This window comes from Pleurodeles waltl, chromosome 6 (genome assembly GCF_031143425.1).
Source record: "Pleurodeles waltl isolate 20211129_DDA chromosome 6, aPleWal1.hap1.20221129, whole genome shotgun sequence".
Lineage (NCBI taxonomy): Eukaryota > Metazoa > Chordata > Amphibia > Caudata > Salamandridae > Pleurodeles > Pleurodeles waltl.
This window is the reverse complement of record NC_090445.1, coordinates 1,672,024,502-1,672,049,379: the sequence shown is the minus strand read 5'-3', so window position 1 is coordinate 1,672,049,379 and position 24,878 is coordinate 1,672,024,502. Positions and strand designations below refer to the sequence as shown.

Sequence of the window (24,878 nt, the reverse complement as noted above, 5' to 3'; positions counted from 1 at the left end):
AATACAATTATGGCTACATTTCCTAACACTTTAAGACTACCAAATAACAAACTAACATACTTCACTACAGGAAAGATGCATTTAAATGTTTAATTATTTTAAATATATTAAACTAAATTAAAACATTTTTATTTAAGATTTATTTTAAGATTCCCACATAATGGAAACTTTTTACATGTGCTTATGTTTTTTAAATCAGAAATGTTATGTAAAGAATGATTTTAAACAAATGTAATCATTAAAAAAAAATAAAGTTACATTTATTTTTTTAATTAAAAAAGTTTATTAAAACAGTTTATCTTAAAATGCGACTTACTTTTGATTTATATATTATTGTTTTAACATTAAATTATATTTTATATATTTTTAAAAAGATTAAATAAAGTAATTTATTTTAACATTACCTGCTACGAGCTTCTATTTTAATTCTCTGCCTCTAATATTTGCTATGGGAGGACGCTGCAGCAGCAGTGATTGGACATTCATAGCCCAGGTCTGAGCTATTACTGTGTTGGGTCCTTTTTGGCTGTAGTAACTTTACACTCATAAATTTGGCTTCGCCCACTGTTTCGTGGGGTGGGGATTGCAAGCCTATACCAGGGCTCTCCAACAGGTCGGTTGTTAGCTACAGGTAGGCCGCTGCCCGCTTCTCAGTAGCTCACACAGAATTGCCTGTCAGCTGCCTTGCATACATGCAGTAGCACGTTTACCAAAGTATCTCTTGGAAACATTGTGCACCCTGGCTCATTCCTTCTTCCTACACTTAGTCTTCTTTATTTTGTTTTCTTCTTCCTAGCTTTTCATTCAGTCCATGTTTTGTTTTTCTCTATTTGTTCACGCTTTTCTTTCTGTTTTTCTGCTTTTTCTCCTTTCTTCCGTTTTCTGCTTCGTACTTACTTTTCCTTTCATCCCAGTTTTCTTTCTTGTTTGACTTCTGATTCCTTCTTCATTCCTTCCCTTTTCTGCTACTTTCATTGCCTTTCATTCTTTCTATGTTTTCTGCTTCTTTCTTTCTTCTTTCTACTGCCTATAATTCTCCTTCCTCTTTCCTTTCTATAAATTCCTTTCCCTTCCTTTCCGTCCCTCTCTTTTTTACTCCCATCTCCCCTTCTTCTTTCTGCCTTGTCTGTTTTCTTTTGTCATGTACTTTCTTTTCCTTTTCTTTTTTCTTTCTTCTGCATGACTTTCTTGTTGATTTTCTCTCTTTTCACTTCTTTCTTTTCTTCAGGTGCTCTTAGATTTTGTAGACCCCACAGGTAACCCTTTTGTGAAATGGCTACTATGCCAGTGATGTATTCTCAATGGAGAACAACTGGTGGTACTTCTCTTTCATAATTCTTATGCTGGACAACATCTCAGGAAAGTTGTCAATGATCAGAAGTAGTTGTCCCTCTAGGAAATGTTGGAGACCTCACACCTTGAAGTAAATTTACACTCAGAAAGGTTGAATAGCCAAAAATTTTAGGTTTACAGCAATGAGTAAAAGTAGATGTACATTTGTAGATTTATTTAGGTGTAACTAGACCTTTATGAATAGAGCCCTGTATACCTATTGATACCACTGCAGTTCTAGTGAGGTGCCAGCCACATTATACATCTATTCCAAAAGGTACCCAAGGTGAAGATAAATACATGGGCATAAAGCAGACCACTCCATCTCCAGTAAGTTTAGTGTCTATGGGGGTCATTACGAGTTTTGCGGTCTCATGACTGGAAAAACCTGTGATGGCGGTGGTACCGCCGCACTCCTGGTCGTCCCAACCACCATATTATAGCCCTGGCGTCCAGACTGCTGGGGAACAGTCACCACCACCACCAGGATCGTAGATCCTGACAGGTCGGCGGCAGTCTAAGTCGTGGTTAGCCACGGCGGTGCCGAGTTCTGCACCGCCATGCTGATCACGACTTCACTTTCTGTCGGCCTATAGGCTGGTGGAAAAGCAGTACTGGGGGCCACAGTGGGGCCCGTGCACTGCCCATGACTATGTTGTGGGCAGGGCATGGGCCCCCTTGCCCACCTCCCTCAGAATGCACACTGTCTGCTACGGCTTCCTGAAGCGCAGAGGCCAATCCCGCTGCACTGTTTCCCCTCCTAATACAGAGGCTTCCGCCAGTCAGCCCAGTGGAAACATTGTAATATGGCGGGGGAAGACCTCCAGCCATGCGGCTGTCGTCTACCCATGGGTCTGGTGCGCCGACTGTTGCCCTGCCAAACTCATAATGAGGCCCTATGTGTATAGATGATGGAATCTCAGGGACCAGTCATCACATTTTGCGCGGTCCCCTTCCTTTCAAGATCTGCAACTAGACAAAAGTATGATTGGCCTTCGAGATGTATGTGACCATGATTGACATAAAGGAATGCTCTACGTACTTGAACGACAACCAATTAACAAGCCAAATACATTCTGTAACTTTAAACTCAGCTCCTTTCAAATCCACATTGCATGTAAAATATCAACACAGCATTCCAGTCCAACCATGTGATTCTATTTCACATAACTTACAATTATCCACACTGAAAAAAAATGCTCGTGGCCTCTGGTTATTTTTAAAATACTCTATTATACTTGGGGATGGCGCAGAGCCCAAAAATAAAACACCACTGCCCGACTGGACTGGCAAGGAGCCTGGTAATTGGTTGCAGCAGTGGGAGCATGTTTTCGGGATTACTTCATTCATTGCACCGCATTCTCTGCTCTGTGGCTCCTGTACAGTGGCCGCTAGCAAACTTTAACATTCGTGGCGTGGTGTTTCACTCAGCCTGGTGTTTTATCAGAAAGCACAAGGGTTTTGTCCAGAGGTGTCCAAGCTGGACCCAGGAAGGGCATACTCACTGTTCAAGATAGGAGTGTTCAATGATTTATGCATCTTTGAAATAATATTTTCATGGGTATATTGTATTAAATAATTCTAAACAGAACGTATTGCATAGTCAGTGGGTGAAAATATGTCGTGGATCCGGTGTTCCTGGGAATATGGCGCCCCTTCGCCCCCGCCCCGGGGTAAGCAAAGGTTAAGGGGTGCCCAAATTAAGAACTGGGCGCTGTTCCATCCTGACATTTTAGCACAAGGATTTTGGTGCATCTACATAAGCAACTTTACAATGTTTCTTAAAGGAACTAATTTATATAATCAGAGGTTATTGTGAAAAGCTGGCATGGATCGTCCTGGTCCTGTGTTGGACACACCTGGATTAATGGCCTGGGCCCGGAGACTGCAGTTAATCTATGTTCTTATTAAAATTTAGAATGAAATTGACCAAATAAAAGTTACTCGCCCTTGATGATATGGAGGCTGCTGACATTCGCATCCAATTGTGCATGTTCTAAACAAGGACAAATTCAGGAATGTGCATAACATCATCAGAAATGCAACGCTGGCTGAGGTCGTCATAGTAAACTTTGACCCACAACATTCATGCTCTGTCTTTTAAAGTAGTCCATGATTGGCAACACGTTGAGAAGATTTCAACATGAAAACCACTATTCCACGATGAGCGTGAATTTAAGAAACGATATAATTATCACACAACCGCAGCGTGCAAAATAAAAAATATAGTGCTTAGAAGAGATTTAGCGCGCACAGACTTCGCAATCTCTCCGTTGGGGTGCTCCCCACTTCTTACCATCGAGGCTGTCCCTGTCCAGGAGGTGCTCCGGATCCATCCCTTCGAGTGACGGCTCCCGGGGGACGCAGAGGGGGCGCTGTGTGCAGGCGGCGCCTAGGCGGTGCCCCCCGGGCTCTGGCCCGGAGCAGGATCCCCCTCGAGCTGCGTGCTTGGTTGGTACCACATCGCTCTGCCTCTCCGTCCCGAAGACCGGGTAGTGCCGCGCAGGCCCCCTCCCGGCGCTCTGCCGATGCTGTCTGCTTAAAGTAGCAGGAACATTATTTTCATATCTGAGAGCGTATGGCGAGGCTGGAAATACCCTGAGCGGGAAGAGAGCGGACGCCGGTGCCTGTGCACCGAAGGCTGCAGGTGTGGGCGCCGACACTCATGCCTGTGCGCCGGGATTTCTCTTCAGAGATCAGACTTTAATCCAGAGCAAGAATATACAGAGAGAGAAAAAATAGAACGAAAGAGGAAGAGAAAAATAAGAGAACATTTAAAGAGAGAGGTGGAAAAGGGTGTCAGAAGATGGGGAGAAGTCAGGGGTGCAAAAGATTGTGTGAAATATGAGTGTGAGTGCAGGTCATGTGAGGGAGAATGAGAGGACAGAACGGAGGCATCAGTGGCGTAGGTTCATTGGAGGTGTTTGGGGTGTTACACCCTCCTAATAAAAGTATTTTCTGCTAAAAAGTTGGGTGCATGTGCTTTCACTCGGGTATGGTCAACAGTAGCGGCTGGTGTCAGGGCAGAGTGGCGGACAACATGACCAGAAAAACACAAAAAATGGAGATAGCAAAAAAAACATAAAATAACTTACTTGCCACCCGCCTCATCGACGCTCTTCTGCTCCTCGCCACTGCAGGCACAGGCTCCCAGGCTGCCCTGCGGCCAATCCTAACGCTGCTCTCATGAGAGCAGTACCAGGATTGGCCTGAGAGCCCTCCATTTGGGCTCCCAGACAGACTGTTGTCTCCAATCAGGTTGGAGACAGCTCAGTGCGCATGTCGGTTTGGCTGTACTGACCAAGCTACGCCCCTGGGGAGCATGTCCTGAGAAGAGGCAGGAGGAGCAATGATAGAGACACGTGCAAAAGAGAACAGGTTTGACGTAGGGTGTGTGAGATGAAGGAGTGGGTCATGCTGGTTCATCCGCAGGGGAATACTGCAGCGCTGCTTGGGTACCACCAGAAAGGGGTGTTATATTGATGGTGCAAGCCACAAATATGGCCCCATGGCTAGAGGAAACTGTTACAAATAATGTTTGTTCAGCTAGTCTGGAAAAATCTTTTCACTGACATTGGAGGTGAAAACCAGGGAATTGACATAATCAGTGTACCTCTTATTCTGATCCGCAGCACTATGAACCGCTGTAGCAATGCTGAGACATTCACAGGGCTCACCTGATGTACCGCTACGCCAGTCTGTACCATGCACTGATAACCCACAAATGAGGCCTGTAGAGGGCGTGACTCGCATCACAGAGTACTATGCCGGGTTGTGGAGCTCTGACAATGCACCTCTATCCAGATCCATCAATCAACTCTATACTAATCCTGACATCTCCACAAAACTCTTACCATCTGACCATCACAGTGCACTGGTATTTAAGTACAGTGGTGTTGCTGGGGGGGGGGGGGGTAGGGGGGGGCTGGATCCCCACCTGTAAATGTCCTGGCCTGCTCTTGTGCCCCCAGCACCAGTGACAGTGGCAGCCACCAAAAACAGACACTGTCCTCTCACTCTGAGAAGATTGATGCTGGTCCTGCTTACATTTCAAGTTTTTCTTACTCTTGTATTACAAAAAGTATTTGCTTTGTCAGGATGGTATGTGTCTGCAGTATTTCTTGCAAGATATTACTCATTTATAGTGTGTACTGTGAAAAGAGTTGCTTGTATGTTGCCGTGTGAGTTCAGGTTGTGGGTGGTTACAACGGAGAGGTGTGGGGGTCAGGCCGAACGCAGTGTGATTTACTCACAGTGACTCTCAGTGGGCCACAAAGAGGTTTGGAATACATGCTCACCCAGTCCTTGGCCTCTCTGCACAGCGCACAAACCAGTGTTTAGGTGTTCCAATGGTAATTGTGATTATATGCGAAAGTAAGTGAAGAAGTACACATCTGTCAAACTACAGGCATGGCAAAGTTGAAGAAAATGCACTGTGTACAGGTGAGTGAGTGTTGTGTGAGTGGGGGGACTGTGAAGTGAAGGAGATGCAGGCAAGCATGTGCAAGAGAACGTCAAAAGAGGGTGCTGAAGATGAAAGAGGTGAGGCGTGAGATATGCAAATTGAGTGTTTCAAAAGAAATGAGTAGAAAAGGAGTGTAAATGTCTAACAAGAGACTACAGAAGAGAGTGGTGTGAAGAGGAGAACAGGAGTGATTGAGATACTCTGAAGTCCTTGCTTCTTCCACAAACCACAGTGGTCTTTTATTCCCAGCCTACTTAAAAAGTTTAAATTACTTTGAATTCTCACACGTAGAGTCTCCATGATCATCCCTTGTAGGTGGCCCAGTCAGTTTTGTCTGTGGCCCGATGGGTGCCCCCTGTTAAAAATAATCTCTAGAGAAGCCACTGTTTCAGTGATGAAACATCCACCGTACTCCCGGGGTGGCATCTCCGTTAGGGCCGAGGAGCGTCACACCACCTCCGCCAGCAGCAGCTTCAAAACCTTTTCAAGAAAACAATAATAAACTGTGTTGATTATTGCTTTCTTGAAAAGGGGCGGGGCATTGAGGGTGACGAGCACTTGAGGAGAGTGCAGAGAACACTCCCCTCAGAGCGCATGTGTGTTTGGCCGGCTGTCTTGGGCCGGCCAATCACACATGGGCACTCTGCTCGGGCTGGAGAGAGCCTGCGCAGGCTCTCAGTCTGCCTGGGAGTGTCCTGGCTGGGCTCTCGCAGCCAATCCTGACCCTGCTCTGAGCAGCGTCAGGATGGGCCGCAGGGCAGGCTGGGAGCCTGTGCCTGCAGCCAGCAGAGGAGCGGAGTGGCACGGCGCAGCGACAGAGAAGGTAAATGTGATATAATGTTTATTTCCCCTCCCCCTCTCCCCTGTGTGCCGCCCCGCCACTTCCACCCTCCGTGAGCCGCGACTGCCGTACACTCATGTTGTCCCTGTGTATGCTTCGGTATCCCAATACTGAGACATCTACTGAGCTCTTGCAGTTCCACTCTAAGTTTGATACTTTCTTTATATTAAGACATTCACATGCCTTTTATTACACATCTCTATGCTGACCTACTTCATGCAGTGCTTGCAAACTGCATAGTGGCCCACATACCTCTCACTCTGCCTTCTATTCTCACTTCTGTGCCCTGAATCATAGGAGTACTCCTCATGATTCACACATATACTGATCTGCAACTCAACATACACCACTAACCAACCAATGGCAAGTGTTCACATGGGCCCCACCTTTATGACCTGCACCGTGCAGTGATATTCCAATACTGAGACGGTAATAGGGCTTGACTGAAACCCTGTACTGAGATCTCAGTACTGAGAGACATTTGCAGGGGTCTCATGTTGCACCACTATTTTGGCCTGTGCATGCACCACTAATAAGCCATCTACCTATTTTTAAAAAGTATATGACATGTGGCTGGGCTCTTGCAAGTGGTGCTCAGTAAATACCATGCACGTTTCCTCTGCTGCATCCCAGAATGTTTGATCTGCTGAAATGTAACGAAGGGTGAGATGGTAATTACTGGATGTGGTAAATTACCATTCATCTTGTAACTCTGACCCTGCGTGAGCACGGTTTAAGGCATGGCATGGAAAACACAGACCAATCATCATAAAGGCAATAGATAGCAAAATATGTAATAAATAGTAAAATAAAAGAATACAAACTTAAAGGTTAAACTTCCCATAGGTGCAATTATTGTAGCAAAAACTTGCAAAGCACCCCAAGTGCACAAAAGCTATGATTCGCCCAGAAAAAAATATTTTTTAAAGATTTTTGGGTAAGGCGGGCCAAGGTTTCTCACTCTCTAATCACAAGTATCTTCCACTTATAGCCCATGAAGAATATTTGTCAGCTTTAGCTTTATATCAGCACTAGAAGGTAATTGTCCTGCTGGAACATTCATGCAGATAACAGGACTCGGGGATGTGTCACATAAAGTGAGCAGTGGAATTGTTCATTTAAGACACTGACTTTGCCACATAAAGTGAACACTGAAGTGCTAATTTAAGATGGCGCTCTGTCATATAAAGTGAACACTAGACACTGAGTAGTGTCACATAATTTGAGCATTGGAAGTGCTAATTTAAGGCATGATCTGTGCCATAGTTTTGGCCTGACTGGTACCTTAAATATCTTAAGAGTTCGACCAGCACTAATTTACTACCTAGGACAGTCATACTTGGTTGTTTGTCACCGAAATTTTGGGGTACTTGATTAATTTGGCTGGAAATATATCAGTCTATGTTGACATTACTATGTTATTCACACACCACAATATGACTCAACTAAGGGCCAGATGTACAAAAATGCAAGTTTGCATTAATCAAATAGCAACTTCATAGAAATAGCTCCTTAAGAAATGCAAAATGCTATGCACGGAGATACCAGTTTCCTACTAGTGATTCCTACAAAGTAGGAATCGCTATTAGGAAATCAGTATTAGTAAATCTCATTGTACTTCAGTAAATGGGCCAGTTTAGCATTTCCTAAACAGTGCTTTTTAGGAAATGCAAAACCAGGGATGGCAAAGGGCACAAGACCCCCGCTTCCCTTGGGGTAGCCCAAAAATAAGGATGCACTTGTAGAGCACACATATGCCCAAGGGGCATGCGTGTGCCTTACTGAAATTAAACAAAAAGCAAATTTGAGTGCTTTTTTCAAATTGCACCTGATTACCACAGACTTCAAGTCGGTGGTAATTGCATCTCCTAAATGCCCAAGTCGCATTTAGGAAATGCTTTGTACATCAGAAAAGGAATCGCAAATAGGAAATCCCTATTTGTGATTTCCTATTCTGGGAATAACAAATTGCGATTTCTACGGGGTAGAAATCACAATTAGTGATTTCTTAGAGGCTTTGTACATAAGAAAAGGCCATTTTGTATTTCTTAACAGCCCAAAATGCCAATTCGGACCGTTAAGAAATGCAAAAGGTACATCTGGCCCAAAATCACATATCCCACTGCAATATAGCAATACAACAAAAATGTACCAAGGAACACCACCAAAAGAACAACACTCAACATCTGTAATATAAGACGACAATAACTCAATGCAATAATGATGCGCAACAACTAAATAATACTAAAAACAATGCAATGCATCATCCCCACAACAAAACAGAACTCCATAAGTATGCACCAATATTCTCCTCTCATGGTATGATGTCCCAAAAAATCTGGTGTCCTAGTGCCGGGTTGAAAGGGGTTTGTACCAAGCAGAGTTCTAGCTCGGAGGACATGTGGTAGCACCAGTCAAAAACGTTTTTGATACCAACCCAGTATCTTTCAATCAGTCCTTGTATCACGCCCATAAGTTGCAGGATGACTTCTACCTCTACAGTAATGTAGGTGTGAGAGGATGGTCTCCTTCGGATGTAGTAGGGAACTAATTCTAATGAGGACTAAAGATTGCAGCGTGCTACCTTTGTAACTGTATTCTCCTGGAGTATTAAAAGAGCCCATCCACAGGCTCCTGACTCCTCTGAGAGGATGGAGGGGGCTGTGCCCAGTTGAGCTGCCCCTCCCATAACCATTGAGCATTAACAAAATGTCTATCAGTGCACCACTGCCCCACTACTCTCACAGCATCAGCTGATCCCCATGGAGGCCCACCAGAATCTGGGCGTCATCAGAAGAGAGATGGGACAGGAGACAGCAGTGTCAGATCACTTGCATGCAAGGAGATGAGTCCAGGATGTAGGAACAAAACAATTATCCAGTTCAGCCAACAAGCCCCTGCCTGTGAGAAAAAACTGGATCCATTCCAATACATGTACCTGGATTCCCATGGACCAGTCATAATCCATACGGAGAAGGCAGTGATCCAGTGTCGAATGATGCCAACAGATCAAATGTGGCTTTTGCAGAAAATTATCTGAAAAATCATCTGGTGTTTTCAAATAACGCTTTTTTGTCCATAACATCCGCTTCTTTGATCCTGTCGATATAGGGGAGGGTAAAAATTGATTGGGAATGGATTGCATTGAAACATTCCATTTTGCATTTATCTAAAGGTTCAGTGGATTAACATGATTGAGACTGGCCGTTCATACCTCTTTGCAGGTAAGTATTAATAATGATTGTCTAATCATCTGTCAGAATGTAAGCATTAATCAAGAAATGGCCTTTGGAAAGGATCCAGTTGTGAGCATGAGGCTCTCACAGACATCCATACATGGGATCACATTTTTAACCGAGAGCAAAGCAAGACTATAGAATTACTATTAAAGATGGGCATGAGAAACCACCATCCCTGTAGGTTCATCTACCACCTCTATTTTAAGGTACTCCTTGGCTGTTCTTACCAAAATGTCTTCCTAAGGAGTCATGCAGCTTTGCTGGATCGGTTTAATTGAATATTTGAATTGTATACGTTAAATACAAATACAGGATATGAAACAGACACGTCCTTAAGCGCGGTGATGGCCATGCGCATAGAGTGCTAAGCATCTCATTGGTCATATAGAACAAAGTCCACAGCATAGAAACTGATGCAAGTCTGCCCATGTACAATGCAATCAATAAAGTACAGTAGGTGCTACTCATGCTAAAAATCCATGGTGAATTGTCCATTTGTGCCAAGAACATTGAAGGATTTTCTGATCTCTAGGGATAAAAACCTTTATGATTCAGGGGTCCTTCCACGTACACATAAAAGGACATTTTCAAGCTGTTTATTGTAACTTGGCAACACCTGGTGGTGGTTACCTAAGTCTGCTCTGTTATCTTAAGGTAGTTCTGGCCCTGTTTAAAGCAATAACTCTTTGGAAGAATCGTACCAAGCATACAATTAAATGTATAAGCGTACAAGTATAAGACAGTTTGAGAGATAGATCTGCTAATTATTACATGTGTTGATTTATAATATTTTGTCAAGGGTGTACACAGGTAATTCATCTGTGTCAGGGCACTTTGGGAGACGTAATCAAATAAGGAGGGGGGAAAGAGGCAGGGTTAAATGAAGCGAGGCAGTATTTAGCCGAGGAATATAATTTAGCTGAGGAATATAATTTTTTTATAAACTTGAAAGATGTTTACTGTAATGATCAATTAAAACCAACAAAAAAATACAATAACAGTTCGTAATAAATGTAATAAATGACAAACAATACCACATTATCTTGACAACTAAAATTTAAAAAATGGCAACCATTCATTTACGAATTGTCAGCTACTTTCAAATACAAATATTCTTGTAAGGAGGATTTCTGTACACAAGTGTGGCTAAAATCTGTGTATCTAACAAGGTGCAGCCATCGTAGGATTGCTACTGCAAATGATGTGGTTGAAATACATGAACGTTTGCCACATTCATTCAGCAATGTTTTTAAAACCTTCTTCCTAGGGAGGGTAGTTGCAGAAAAAAACGCAGAGCAAAGGAGGCCCAGTTTCTGGTTTGACTTTACACAAGCGATGCAGGCCGGCACTTCTGATAAAATCTTTCCTCTGAGACTTCAGTTCTAAGATAGGAATCAGCAACTTTAACACACAAATACATTTCCTGTGAGTTAACCTTTACTAGGAGTGCGACCTATAAGATGGAGAGAAAGTGGCTCATAACTAGCCATAAACTCTTCCCAATCTGCCTGCCCTGAGAACAGTTTCATTCATTTGAACAACTGCAGCAGGTCCAGTGATGTTTCCCAGCATTAACTGAGCTTCAACTCAGTTAATGAAGACTACGGATGTTTGACCCAAGGGTTAATAACAGCAGGCTTAGTGCTAATAGAAGACCAAATTAATGCTATTAAGAAGTCTTTTTTAGCCAGCTGGAAATGTAAACAGGCATTAACGAAAACCCCCATAATTCGTGTCTTTGACTGAGCAGGCTATTGTGGAATATTAAATGTGTTGCAAAATAAAGAGCATTGTGGAAGCTAAAACCAGCGAGAGCACTTTCCAGGGTGGACAATGCGACCATAGACCAGGGCAGGCCTGAGGTTAATTACTAATGAAAGTGGTTCCGGAGTGGTGCAATCTCGGATCCATCATTCTCAGCCCATGGGTCATAGAATTAGCTTTAGTTTTTAAAGAATACTGGAGTAACATATAACCTCCCCGTTCCTAAAATAATACTCCCAAGTAATTCTACTAGATACTCCTTCCTACTTCTGGATGTCCATTTTGCCTTCCTCACCATCTATGTTTACTTCGGCCTAAGATCTCCACTGCAGATTTCTGAAAACTAACCAGCGACCAATCAATCTGGTGAAGAGCGGGGAGCGACTTCTCACAGCCAATTGTGTTCATATCAGCAATAATTGTGTCATCTGCATAGCACAAAAGATGCAAGTGAACTATTCCTAATCTGGGAGGAAAACACCGGACTTTTGCAAATTTGCTACTCATTTGTGATACCTAAAGGCCGTATAACAAAAAGTCCAGGATATATATATTTTCTATAAGAAGAATTTATTCTGATCCACTTTTATTCTTGCCCAAATATTTGTCTGAAGAATTTGAATGGCCCTTTATAGAGATTCTGATGTTTATGGTGGAGAAAGCCTAGCTTACAGGGTGAGGCATGAGTATAAACTTAGTGCATAAACTCCTGTCATGAGGGTGGTCTTTGCATTATGCATTGGCAATGGTGCAGCAAACAGATGACTAACGAGCCGGTGGATGAATTTGATGAGATGAAGAGAAGTGGTGGTAGTGATTTTGGCTAATCTGTTAACCGAGAGGGGCCTCCTCACGCCTATAGGTGACCAGAAAACGCTTTGCAAAGTCTCAAACTATCCTCAAATCATAGGCATCTGAAGAGGAAATGCAACAGAGTTGAACCCTGGATGGGCAATGATCTGCCTCTCAGTTGTTTCCATGTAGTGGAGCATCTGGGGAGGAGGTTTCAGTCAGTTGACCCCAGGCGGAAGGCTGTTTCGTTGAGGTACAATGCCTCGGAGAAGTAGCCCTGAAGTTACCAGGAAGGGCTATGTGTAAAATGCAATGTCAGAGGTCTTGTACTGTGATCTGTCTTTGATCGACAAGTCTTCAGAGAAGGCACCATACCGCTGTGGTGCCCGTAACCACCTAATTCAAGGTTCCCGGTAGCTTGAGAAGCATTGCGTCTGGAAGGCATGTGCAAGGAGCATTGCAATACAGCACATGAGGGACTACCTCCATCGCAGTAACTGTGAGGTCCCACAGCATTACGCATGGGTGGAAGAAAGCATTCTGCATCTCTTGGGCGTGAAAGAGAGATCACAAGCGAAGAGGACACCCAGATTGTAACTTTTTCTACCTGACTGGAAGGAGACCGTGGTGTGTCCTCCACTTAACTGAAGAGGTGTTTTGTCATGTCTTTGATACATTCATACAGAGCCAATGTTTGCATTTCCAGTGCGGTGCAGTGTATGTTGAAGACAGACTTTGCGAAGACTGAGGCATCCTTGGTGTCACCCGCATTCACAAAGCAGCCAATAAGACTGTCTTCGATGAGGCTGGATGTTAGGATCTTGAACAGGTTGAAGAAATGCTTGAAAGGGATGATATATGGTAGTTTGGAAAAGGACATTCCTGTTTTAGGTCTATAGGTGCAGTGTGGAAACTCGGATGAGAACCAGGTTAGTGCCATCTTACCCAGGGCTTTAAGTGGGCCGGGTGCTGCATTTCGTCAGCACCGGCAGTTCTGAAAAGCAGGTGCTGAGACGGGTCACCTTCGGGCTCTCCATTTTCACGCAAATCCTCAGGGTGAAAAAAAACCTTAACTCGGCAGCAGTCCCACCCTGCGCTGCATTTGATGTAACTTCAAAGGGACTTGATATAGTTCTTTCACAGTCTCATCATTTCAGAACTGAAGCATTTTAAATGATTTATGCAATGCAGCCATTGTTGTTCTTGTTTATCCCATGCAACAAACAACCATTGGCAAAGCCCATAGTCCTTGCTTGTTGTAGGTGTAATGTTACTGTTTGTATTATATATCCGGATGCAATGACAGAAAGGAGCAGCAAAATAGCAGTTGGGTGCCACCCTAGGCTAAGCACAGATTTTAACTTATTGTGTTTTTAAGCCACGCCCTTCATTACATTGACCACGCCCCTTTGAGAGAGCCTCTGTTTTTTCTTATCCCTCTTAAAGCTCTGGTCCTAACTATTCTGGTGCCTCAACTAACCAACACAGTAACAACACATGACTGGTGATGCCACACTGCACTAGCAGATCATGTCATATACAAGCACTGGCACGCCCCCTGTCTTGTGGTAGTTGGAGCTTTTTCTCGGTCTTTCATCAGAAGAGTTTGAGCCCCTCTGCCGCGCTTGAAGCCTGACTAGTAGTCACTGGGTCAGCTGTCACTCTCTGGGTCTTTGGCGAGTTAGTTGCTAACTAATGTTTCCAGAACATTACCAGTCAGGACCTGTTTATTTCAGAAGCATGTTTTAGTGAATGCAGAACTTCTGTTGATAGGGAGGAGTACATGAAGTTGTCTAGGTCAGGGGCCAATCCCTGCCTTCCTAGCCCCAGAACCGGGGCTTGGTGACCGTGCACTATGCGGAGGTTTGCCTCCTGGAGCTCTCCCCCTCATGTACTGTGGGGGCCACAGTAACGCCATCTCCAGTACTTCATTTGTGGCTGTGGGTTCCGGTGTGGGGCACTGGCACTTATTTCTGAGGGCCACACTTATTTTTCTGCCTCAAGCATTTACTTCTAGCAAATGACACATATGGGAAAGACGGAGGAAGAGAAAAGCAAAAAAGCGTCACAATGGGAGAAAGCTGAAAGCTGCAAGATTGAGCTGAAGTGGCAGGGAGTGGCTGTATATGCATTAAAGAGGCCCGTGATGGCTTCAGGAGTACGCTGCCTCAGTATTCTGGGCTCGCACATTTAACTGCAGCAGCTGCATGTTTAAGAGGAGGGCTTTGCGCACCGGCACATTTTTATTTACAAATTAAGCACTTGCCATTGCCAATTTCATGCAAAATGAGCTCTTTGTTTCACATCTTTGTTGACGTGTTTCTGCAAGGACACAGGTCTAAACGTCTTCCTGCCGCACTCTCTAGTGGTGCTTACAAACTTCACCCAGTAACTAGTGCCATTTAAAGTATAACAGACTGTTCTATTCAAGGCTCTTCAATGTTGCTGTATTGGAATTGAATTTATATAGCGCTTACTACTTCTGACCAGGTGTTGAAGCTCTTTGTAGCGGACAGCATCATCATGGATGTCATTTGGGTGGGGGGGTCTGCGACCCCTGGCAATGCCTTTGCGACCCCTGGCCTCAGAGGTGCTAAAATCAATGCTGGGAACAGAGGGGCAGCTCTGGCTGAGAATGGAGTACAATTAGCTGGAATATGACCTTCCCCGGCAGCTGAGGTGAGCAAAAAATGCTTTAAAATATATATTGTGTGCATGCTTGCAGGTAAGAGTGTGTTTATGGAGGCGACAGTATGTGTGAATGTGCATTTATTTATGAGTGTGTGAGTGAAAGTAAAGGTCAAATGGCGTGTGATGTCACTTCCGCTACCCCTGGCCTTTCGGTGAATTGACGTTCATGAGCGTGATACCAGTTGGCCCGGAATTGGTGGTTGGCCGAGTGATATCCAAACTCTTCGTTTGTGAAGTCCGCTTCCGCAAAGGTACAATCACGAGACATGAGTGTGGCACCGCTCGTAGGTAGTCGAAGCACACGTTCGAAGCTTTTCTAACGCTCCTTTTATGGGTGACATAAAACTCGCCACGTGAGTGATGTGAAACCGCAAAAACTGTTATCTCGAAGCAGAAATAGGAGATCACTAAATAACACATCGCTCCTACCAGAACAGGAAGCCTCGGAGTCGGGAACATTGACTTTATTCCCTGACGTAATTCTAAGTGAAGAAGCTGTTAGTGGGCTCACTTTTGGATATTTCGAAAGGAATAACTGTAAAGTGCGAACGTTTTTACAGTAACGCACGAAGCAGATTGACAATCGGCTCCGAGCGGGATGCTGGCTTATTTAAATTAACTCAGTCGCAAACACCAATAAAGATGAAAGTAGTCTGCAGTAAAACACGTTTTCCGCCGCAGAGCAACTAGAGAAGAGTAAATCCACATTGACTGCAAGAAAAAGACCACGTCAGGGCAAAACACACGATGCAACACACAACACGGCACGACGTAACGCGCTATACAATCTATGTACCTATACTGCGGTGTAAAGAAATGCGCAAGCGCCTAACTTCGGGGGGTGGTTGGGGTGTTACATCCCCCCGAATAAATGTATTTTCTGATACAAAGTTGGGTACATGTGCTCTCTCTCGGGTATGGGAAGATGGTTGTCGGATTTCACCAGGAATTGTTACATGCCAACCTGATTGTCAGAAGGTCTGAACCTCCCAGCCCCCCATCTTACTGACCAAGCTACGCCCCTGGTTATGAGGGACAACACAAAACATGACCAGAAATCCCCACCCACAGTTAAAGGGCTGTTGTCGAGCTCCACCAGAACCTCAATCTCGCTGGCCATACATTCACACTTAGAGATGTGCGATTTGGCATTTTCTGAAACACATACAAATCTAAAAGATTTCTAAATCTGGAACAGACTTCGACAATTACATGTAACAATGCCCACATCTGCTGTGCAGAACGGAGGAATAATACATTGTATAAAATATTTATAAATCTGAGGTATCATCTAGGAGTGTGGTAATTAATACCTGCATGTTGTTGATTGGAACCCTTGCTGTCAACCCGTGGGACAGTACTTGTGCTATCAAAGCTTAATAGTTTTTTTCTTTATCTAACATGAATACTGCAATAACCTACCCTACTGCATTGATGGCTTTCCTCAATGTCTTCAATATGCATATTTCCCATGCTTATCCACCATGTGAACTTTCACCATCGCAATGCACAGTTTTGTCGTCATCTATGTAATTTCAAATGTTGCAGTGATATTATCAATGATGGGCGTTACAGAGCATGTCACGAGTGATGTAATATGTAGGGTAACTAGCTGTGCATGACAAGGGCTTGGATGCAGGGCCTGGCCTCTGGCCAGGTTCTGTGCCCATCCTCCTGTGAGGGCCCTAACACCCACTGTGCTCAGACTTTGTCCATACACAGTGTGGGGTTGGGTTCAAGGCCTGGTCTGCAGTGACACCCAGCGCCCAAACCCCCAAAGCCCCTCCTGCATCACATAGCCTTCTGGCACGCATAGCATGCAGCCGGTCTCTCAGATCCAGGGTGCACAGAGCAGATTTACTGACTTTGTCAAAGAGCATAACATCAAAATATAAGAAGTGGGCCTATTGGCTTTATCATGGTGTGAGAATATCAATATATACAAAGTCTTTCTCCAAAAATCACCAAAGTTTTTACAAAAATGTATATTTCAGGAATTCACACAATTTAATGTTTAATAATAGTGATTAACGTAAAAACGATTAATAACGTTTAAACTAAAACATGTCTTTCTTTTAACTTAGTTTTTATTTTTGCATTTTGTGGGCTGAAAAATTTTAAAAGAAAAACTCAGAGCTTTTTTGTAATAAAAACGAAATGTTTGATTTTCTTTTCATATTTTTCAACCTACAAAAATGCAATCACAAAAAAACCACAAGAGGGTCTTGCATTCCAACTGAAGAGCAAACAGCTCCAACTAAGAATGCTTTACAAAAGAAACAAGCATTTGCAATGCAGTGGGTCTCACGTTTGCTCAAGTTAGAGCTATTAGCGTTGTAAATTCCTAACTAGACTTTTCATGCCACCTAAATTGAAATGTAAAACAGTTGACATAAGCCAGCCAATTCAAAGCGCCATGTCCGCGATGACCATGAGCACTAAGAAGAGACACAACAGGAAAAAGAAGTTAGCTTGCAGTCAAACATATCAGCAATCCTGCAATTATCCAAGTAACAGGGTCGGTGTCCAAGGCGATAAGAAAACTGCCCCAAGGAGGGACAAATGTAAAGCATTTACCAATGATAACAAAGGATTTTTGAAAGGCAAGACCATGAACGAGTGATAGTGATGGGCGTGCGGTGGGCGTTGCTAAAAGCCCACAGAGAGATTACAATAGGTCAAGGCGCTTGCACGCTCAACCTAAAAATGGCATGGTCTCCTCAGGGCCTGGACAGTGGCATAACAAAGGCCCCTGCAGCTTCAGCAGTGAAGGGCCCCTGAGCTCCAGAGAGAGCGCTCACCACAATTCACTGTGCACAGGCAGCAGGCTCCTGACTGGGATCAAGGGGGGGCCCTTAAATTTCTTTATGCTACTGGGCGTGGATTTAATGACCCAAGAGAGTTACTTTTTTTCAATGTTGTGGGGGCGGCTGCATTTCCTGCAGCCCCCCTACAGCATGTAAAAAATTATTTGTGGTACCAAAGCCCCTTTTTGGGGTGCCAGGAACTAAAAAACTATATAAAGCCCTTGCAGGGCATAATGGAGTGCTCTGCCAGCTGAAGCGGTGAAGCTCTGCTCATTTCATATTCACTGCTATGCCTTTTTTAGATTTTGAAGGCAGCGTGGAGAGCCCACTCCTGCACCCCCATGTATTTTTTTTCCAGTAGGCAGCGTGGGAGCCCACTCTTGCGCTGCCATGTCTGTTTTTTTTCCCTAAAGGTTGCGCAGGGAGCCCACTCTTGCGCTGCCATGTCTGTTTTTTTCCCTAAAGGTTGCGCAGGGAGCCCACTCTTGCGCTGCCATGTCTGTTTTTTTTCCCTAAAGGTTGCGCAGGGAGCCCACTCTTGCACTGCCCTGTCTGTTTTTTCTTTTTGCTATACTCAGCTTGGGAAGCCCTCCTCTGTGCTGCTCAGAGATGCCCATCACTCCCACAGCCCTGCTAGGCTGCCTCAGCATCTTTTTTGGTACTTTGTAAGCTGGCTTCTCTTGTTTTCTCTCTGGAGGGAGCACCCTCTCGGCTGCTCCCACCAGGGGAGCAAACCTCGGTTCCTGCCCGCCAGAGCACAGGCAGGAAAATAAATCTCTGACTCTTTCTGGTAGGAACTTTTCTACTCCCGCCGGCTAGATCACTGCAGACTCCCAATCCATATTCTGGAAGCCATGGAGCTAACACTGACCCAAGGTTTGGAGTCCCTGGAACACTGCTTCACAATGGCCCAGGGGATGGTGTCCCAAAGTCTGAAAGTGGCTTAGAGAGGGGTTCCCAATCCCTCCTCCCCTTAAAAAATGGTGGGCGGCCCAGGAATCTGGGTCCCAGGGTCCCAAGCAGTCCTAGCAGGGTAGCCCCCACAACCCCCTTCTCCTTCACTATGTGCACTGGGTCTCGGAGATGGGGGTTCCCAGGTCAGATATCAGCTTGGGAAGGGGGGGGGGGGGCGCAAAAGACTCCTCCCAATTTTTGTTTATTTAAGCAATGGCGGTTTGACACCCGGGCTATGGATCACCCTGGGAATAATTTTTAAGAAAGAAAAATGGTGACAGCCGTTCTTTTTACTGCAAGCCCGTAGGAGTACTGCAGGATTGCAGTAAAAGAAAAACCTTTTTGAAAAAGTTTGGCTCCTGGGTGTTCCCTCTGGGACACCCCCAACAAGGGTCAGGGTTGTGGGGTATCCCTTCCCTGCCCCATATTTTATTTTATTTACAAACTCAAGACAAAGGACTAAGGTCCCAAGTAGTGTAATAGTTGCCTGCAACATTGTTCTGCATGTTGCTGGCAGCTAAACAGAGCGCTCTCTCCCTCTGGAGCTTTACCCTCCTCAGAGCAAATTCGCCCAAGAGAAGTAAAGCTCCCCTGGGCCAACTAGAAAGCTCAATTTTTTTTTTTAAGACTGACAAGATATAGAAATATTTTTGGTCTCTAAATTCTGTAAAACTACTGAATGGATTCACTCCAAATCACAAAAAGCTTTTTAGATAAAGATTGAGCTTCTGGTCAAATGTGTTGTAATTCCGTTCAGCGGTTTTTGCGATATATCCTTTTCCAAACAAGTCTATGGAAAATGCATGGGGATTTTGCATTTTGGGACTACTCATTTTTTTCAACCCCGCTTGACAGATTACCCTGAAAATTTCCACGCATAAACATAGAAAAAATAGTGCACCTTTTTGGAAAGTATCATAAAGATTTGTCAAACAATACCAATGTTATAAGCTAAACAACAAAAGCCATTTCCTATAGTTTGTTTTATAGCTTACATAGTGGCGGGTAACTACAATATTACTTTTCTGCCTAATTTTGTACCACCTGTGTCCAGGCAATGGTTGCAAGTGTTTGCTAAATGCATGTGCTTGTAATGAATCATAGGTGTGTAGAGGTATTGAACATCTTTGGATTGAATAGTAACTCTGTGTGAAGATAACAGTTGACAACTTGTGTCTAGTATATGCCACACAAGTTTTTTAGTTTAGCAGAAAAAGTTTCCAACAGGGAAAATATTCTACGTAGTTGTTGATACTAAATAAAATAATGTAATGTAAATAATGTAATGTAACCAGCCTTGAGTTATTAGGCAGAATCGTCTCAGCATGACAGTTTCTACATAAGATAGAAGGCTGTACACCATGAACTAACCTGTGTGCCTGTGCTTCTTTTGCTTCAAAAGATGGGCTATCTGTAAAGTTTTCAACACAGTACAAAGGCTGCAGGTAGTATAATCTTTAGCACCTTCAGACCTTGGTTATTTTAAGCGGATAGCGTCTGGTGTCGCATGGAGTGTACGCTGTTCTTTGTAGATACTTTTTAATACTCTGTGGTGTATTTCTTATGAGAGTCTCACTGTCTGCAAAGAGTGCACTACAGAGTAAACTTTCTCCATAGAGTAAACACTGTTTACAGTACTCACATTTCCACTCATATCAACTTCATTTCTCATTGTAGGTTAGGTGACTGTGAGGGGCTGATACAGAAAGAAACTCTGTATTAGGGCATTGTAAGGAAATGCCTCCTTGGCATGGTTGCCCCCTGACTTTTTGCCTTTGCTGATGCTATGTTTACAATTGAAAGTGTGCTGAGGTCTGCTAACCAGGCCCCAGCACCAGTGTTCTTTCCCTAACCTGTACTTTTGTATCCACAATTGGCAGACCCTGGCATCCAGATAAGTCCCTTGTAACTGGTACTTCTAGTACCAAGGGCCCTGATGCCAAGGAAGGTCTCTAAGCGCTGCAGCATGTCTTATGCCACCCTGGAGACCTCTCACTCAGCACAGACACACTGCTTGCCAGCTTGTGTGTGCTAGTGAGGACAAAACGAGTAAGTCGACATGGCACTCCCCTCAGGGTGCCATGCCAGCCTCTCACTGCCTATGCAGTATAGGTAAGACACCCCTCTAGCAGGCCTTACAGCCCTAAGGCAGGGTGCACTATACCATAGGTGAGGGTACCAGTGCATGAGCATGGTACCCCTACAGTGTCTAAACAAAACCTTAGACATTGTAAGTGCAGGGTAGCCATAAGAGTATATGGTCTGGGAGTCTGTCAAACACGAACTCCACAGCACCATAATGGCTACACTGAAAACTGGGAAGTTTGGTATCAAACTTCTCAGCACAATAAATGCACACTGATGCCAGTGTACATTTTATTGTAAAATACACCACAGAGGGCACCTTAGAGGTGCCCCCTGAAACTTAACCGACTATCTGTGTAGGCTGACTAGTTTTAGCAGCCTGCCACAAACCGAGACATGTTGCTGGCCCCATGGGGAGAGTGCCTTTGTCACTCTGAGGCCAGTAACAAAGCCTGCACTGGGTGGAGATGCTAACACCTCTCCCAGGCAGGAATTGTCACACCTGGCGGTGAGCCTCAAAGGCTCACCTCCTTTGTGCCAACCCAGCAGGACACTCCAGCTAGTGGAGTTGCCCGCCCCCTCCGGCCAGGCCCCACTTTTGGCGGCAAGGCCGGAGAAAATAATGAGAATAACAAGGAGGAGTCACTGGCCAGTCAGGACAGCCCCTAAGGTGTCCTGAGCTGAGGTGACTCTAACTTTTAGAAATCCTCCATCTTGCAGATGGAGGATTCCCCCAATAGGGTTAGGATTGTGACCCCCTCCCCTTGGGAGGAGGCACAAAGAGGGTGTACCCACCCTCAGGGCTAGTAGCCATTGGCTACTAACCCCCCAGACCTAAACACGCCCTTAAATTTAGTATTTAAGGGCTACCCTGAACCCTAGAAAATTAGATTCCTGCAACTACAAGAAGAAGGACTGCCCAGCTGAAAACCCCTGCAGCGGAAGACCAGAAGACGACAACTGCCTTGGCTCCAGAAACTCACCGGCCTGTCTCCTGCCTTCCAAAGATCCTGCTCCAGCGACGCCTTCCAAAGGGACCAGCGACCTCGACATCCTCTGAGGACTGCCCCTGCTTCGAAAAGACAAGAAACTCCCGAGGACAGCGGACCTGCTCCAAGAAAAGCTGCAACTTTGTTTCCAGCAACTTTAAAGAACCCTGCAAGCTCCCCGCAAGAAGCGTGAGACTTGCAACACTGCACCCGGCGACCCCGACTCGGCTGGTGGCGATCCAACACCTCAGGAGGGACCCCAGGACTACTCTGATACTGTGAGTACCAAAACCTGTCCCCCCTGAGCCCCCACAGCGCCGCCTGCAGAGGGAATCCCGAGGCTTCCCCTGACCGCGACTCGTTGAACCTAAAGTCCCGACGCCTGGGAGAGACCCTGCACCCGCAGCCCCCAGGACCTGAAGGACCGGACTTTCACTGGAGAAGTGACCCCCAGGAGTCCCTCTCCCTTGCCCAAGTGGAGGTTTCCCCGAGGAATCCCCCCCTTGCCTGCCTGCAGCGCTGAAGAGATCCCGAGATCTCTCATAGACTAACATTGAAAACCCGACGCTTGTTTCTACACTGCACCCGGCCGCCCCCGCGCTGCTGAGGGTGAAATTTCTGTGTGGGCTTGTGCCCCCCCGGTGCCCTACAAAACCCCCCTGGTCTGCCCTCCGAAGACGCGGGTACTTACCTGCAAGCAGACCGGAACCGGGGCACCCCCTTCTCTCCATTCTAGCCTATGTGTTTTGGGCACCACTTTGAACTCTGCACCTGACCGGCCCTGAGCTGCTGGTGTGGTGACTTTGGGGTTGCTCTGAACCCCCAACGGTGGGCTACCTTGGACCAAGAACTGAACCCTGTAAGTGTCCTACTTACCTGGTAAAACTAACCAAAACTTACCTCCCCCAGGAACTGTGAAAATTGCACTAAGTGTCCACCTTTAAAACAGCTATTTGGGAATAACTTGAAAAGTATACATGCAATTTTTATGATTTGAAGTTCCTAAAGTACTTACCTGCAATACCTTTCGAATGAGATATTACATGTAGAATTTGAACCTGTGGTTCTTAAAATAAACTAAGAAAAGATATTTTTCTATATAAAAACCTATTGGCTGGATTTGTCTCTGAGTGTGTGTACCTCATTTATTGTCTATGTGTATGTACAACAAATGCTTAACACTACTCCTTGGATAAGCCTACTGCTCGACCACACTACCACAAAATAGAGCATTAGTATTATCTATTTTTACCACTATTTTACCTCTAAGGGGAACCCTTGGACTCTGTGCATGCTATTCCTTACTTTGAAATAGCACATACAGAGCCAACTTCCTACATTGGTGGATCAGCGGTGGGGTACAAGACTTTGCATTTGCTGGACTACTCAGCCAATACCTGATCACACGACAAATTCCAAAATTGTCATTAGAAATCGATTTTTGCAATTTGAAAAGTTTTCTAAATTCTTAAAAGACCTGCTAGGGCCTTGTGTTAGATCCTGTTTAGCATTTCTTTTAGAGTTTAAAAGTTTGTTAAAAGTTTGAATTAGATTCTAGAATCAGTTTTAGTTTCTTAAAAAGTATTCCAACTTTTAGAAGCATAATGTCTAGCACAGATGTGAATGTGGTGGAACTCGACACCACACCTTACCTCCATCTACAGATGAGAGAGCTAAGGTCACTCTGTAAACTAAAGAAAATAACAATGGGCCCCAAACCTACCAAAATACAGCTCCAGGAGCTTTTGGCAGAGTTTGAAAAGGCCAACCCCTCTGAGGGTGGCAACTCAGAGGAAGAGGATAGTGACTTGGAGGACAATTCCCCCCTACCAATCCTATCTAGGGAGAACAGGGTCCCTCAAACCCTGACTCCTAAAATAATAGTCAGAGATGCTGGTTCCCTCACAGGAGAGACCAACACCTCTGAAATCACTGAGGATAGCCCCAGTGAAGAGGACATCCAGTTAGCCAGGATGGCCAAAAGATTGGCTTTGGAAAGACAGATCCTAGCCATAGAGAGGGAAAGACAAGAGATGGGCCTAGGACCCATCAATGGTGGCAGCAACATAAATAGGGTCAGAGATTCTCCTGACATGTTGAAAATCCCTAAAGGGATTGTAACTAAATATGAAGATGGTGATGACATCACCAAATGGTTCACCGCTTTTGAGAGGGCTTGTGTAACCAGAAAAGTGAACAAATCTCACTGGGGTGCTCTCCTTTGGGAAATGTTCACAGGAAAGTGTAGGGATAGACTCCTCACACTCTCTGGACAAGATGCAGAATCTTATGACCTCATGAAGGGTACCCTGATTGAGGGCTTTGGATTCTCCACTGAGGAGTACAGGATTAGGTTCAGGGGGGCTCAAAAATCCTCGAGCCAGACCTGGGTTGACTTTGTTGACTACTCAGTGAAAACACTAGATGGTTGGATTCAAGGCAGTGGTGTAAGTAATTATGATGGGCTGTACAATTTATTTGTGAAGGAACACCTGTTAAGTAATTGTTTCAATGATAAACTGCATCAGCATCTGGTAGACCTAGGACCAATTTCTCCCCAAGAATTGGGAAAGAAGGCGGACCATTGGGTCAAGACAAGGGTGTCCAAGACTTCAACAGGGGGTGACCAAAAGAAAGGGGTCACAAAGACTCCCCAGCAGAAGGGTGATGAGACAACCAAAACTAAAAATAGTAAAGAGTCTTCTACAGGCCCCCAAAAACCTGCACAGGAGGGTGGGCCCAGAGCCTCTTCACAAAACAATGGGTACAAGGGTAAAAACTTTGATCCCAAAAAGGCCTGGTGTCATAGCTGTAAACAGCATGGACACCAAACTGGAGACAAGGCCTGTCCCAAGAAAGGTTCCACTCCAAACTCCCATCCAGGTAACACTGGTATGGCTAGTCTCCAAGTGGGATCAA

General features: G+C 44.8%; 1 protein-coding gene across 4 annotated transcripts in view; it reads right to left on the bottom strand.

Moving 5' to 3' along the window:
- The window catches only part of DAB2IP (DAB2 interacting protein), a 1,276,993-nt gene extending 1,273,072 nt beyond the window's left edge, over nt 1–3,921 (bottom strand). For 2 of the 4 annotated variants that reach the window (XM_069241667.1, XM_069241668.1), the window contains exon 1: nt 3,629–3,807. In XM_069241667.1, the coding sequence (XP_069097768.1) occupies nt 3,629–3,668 (40 nt within the window). In that variant the 5' untranslated portion in view covers nt 3,669–3,807. Of the gene's footprint in view, nt 1–3,628 lie in introns of all 4 variants that reach the window. The other 2 variants (XM_069241673.1, XM_069241675.1) reach the window with 2 other exon arrangements.
- Between the last annotated feature and the right edge of the window lie 20,957 nt (nt 3,922–24,878).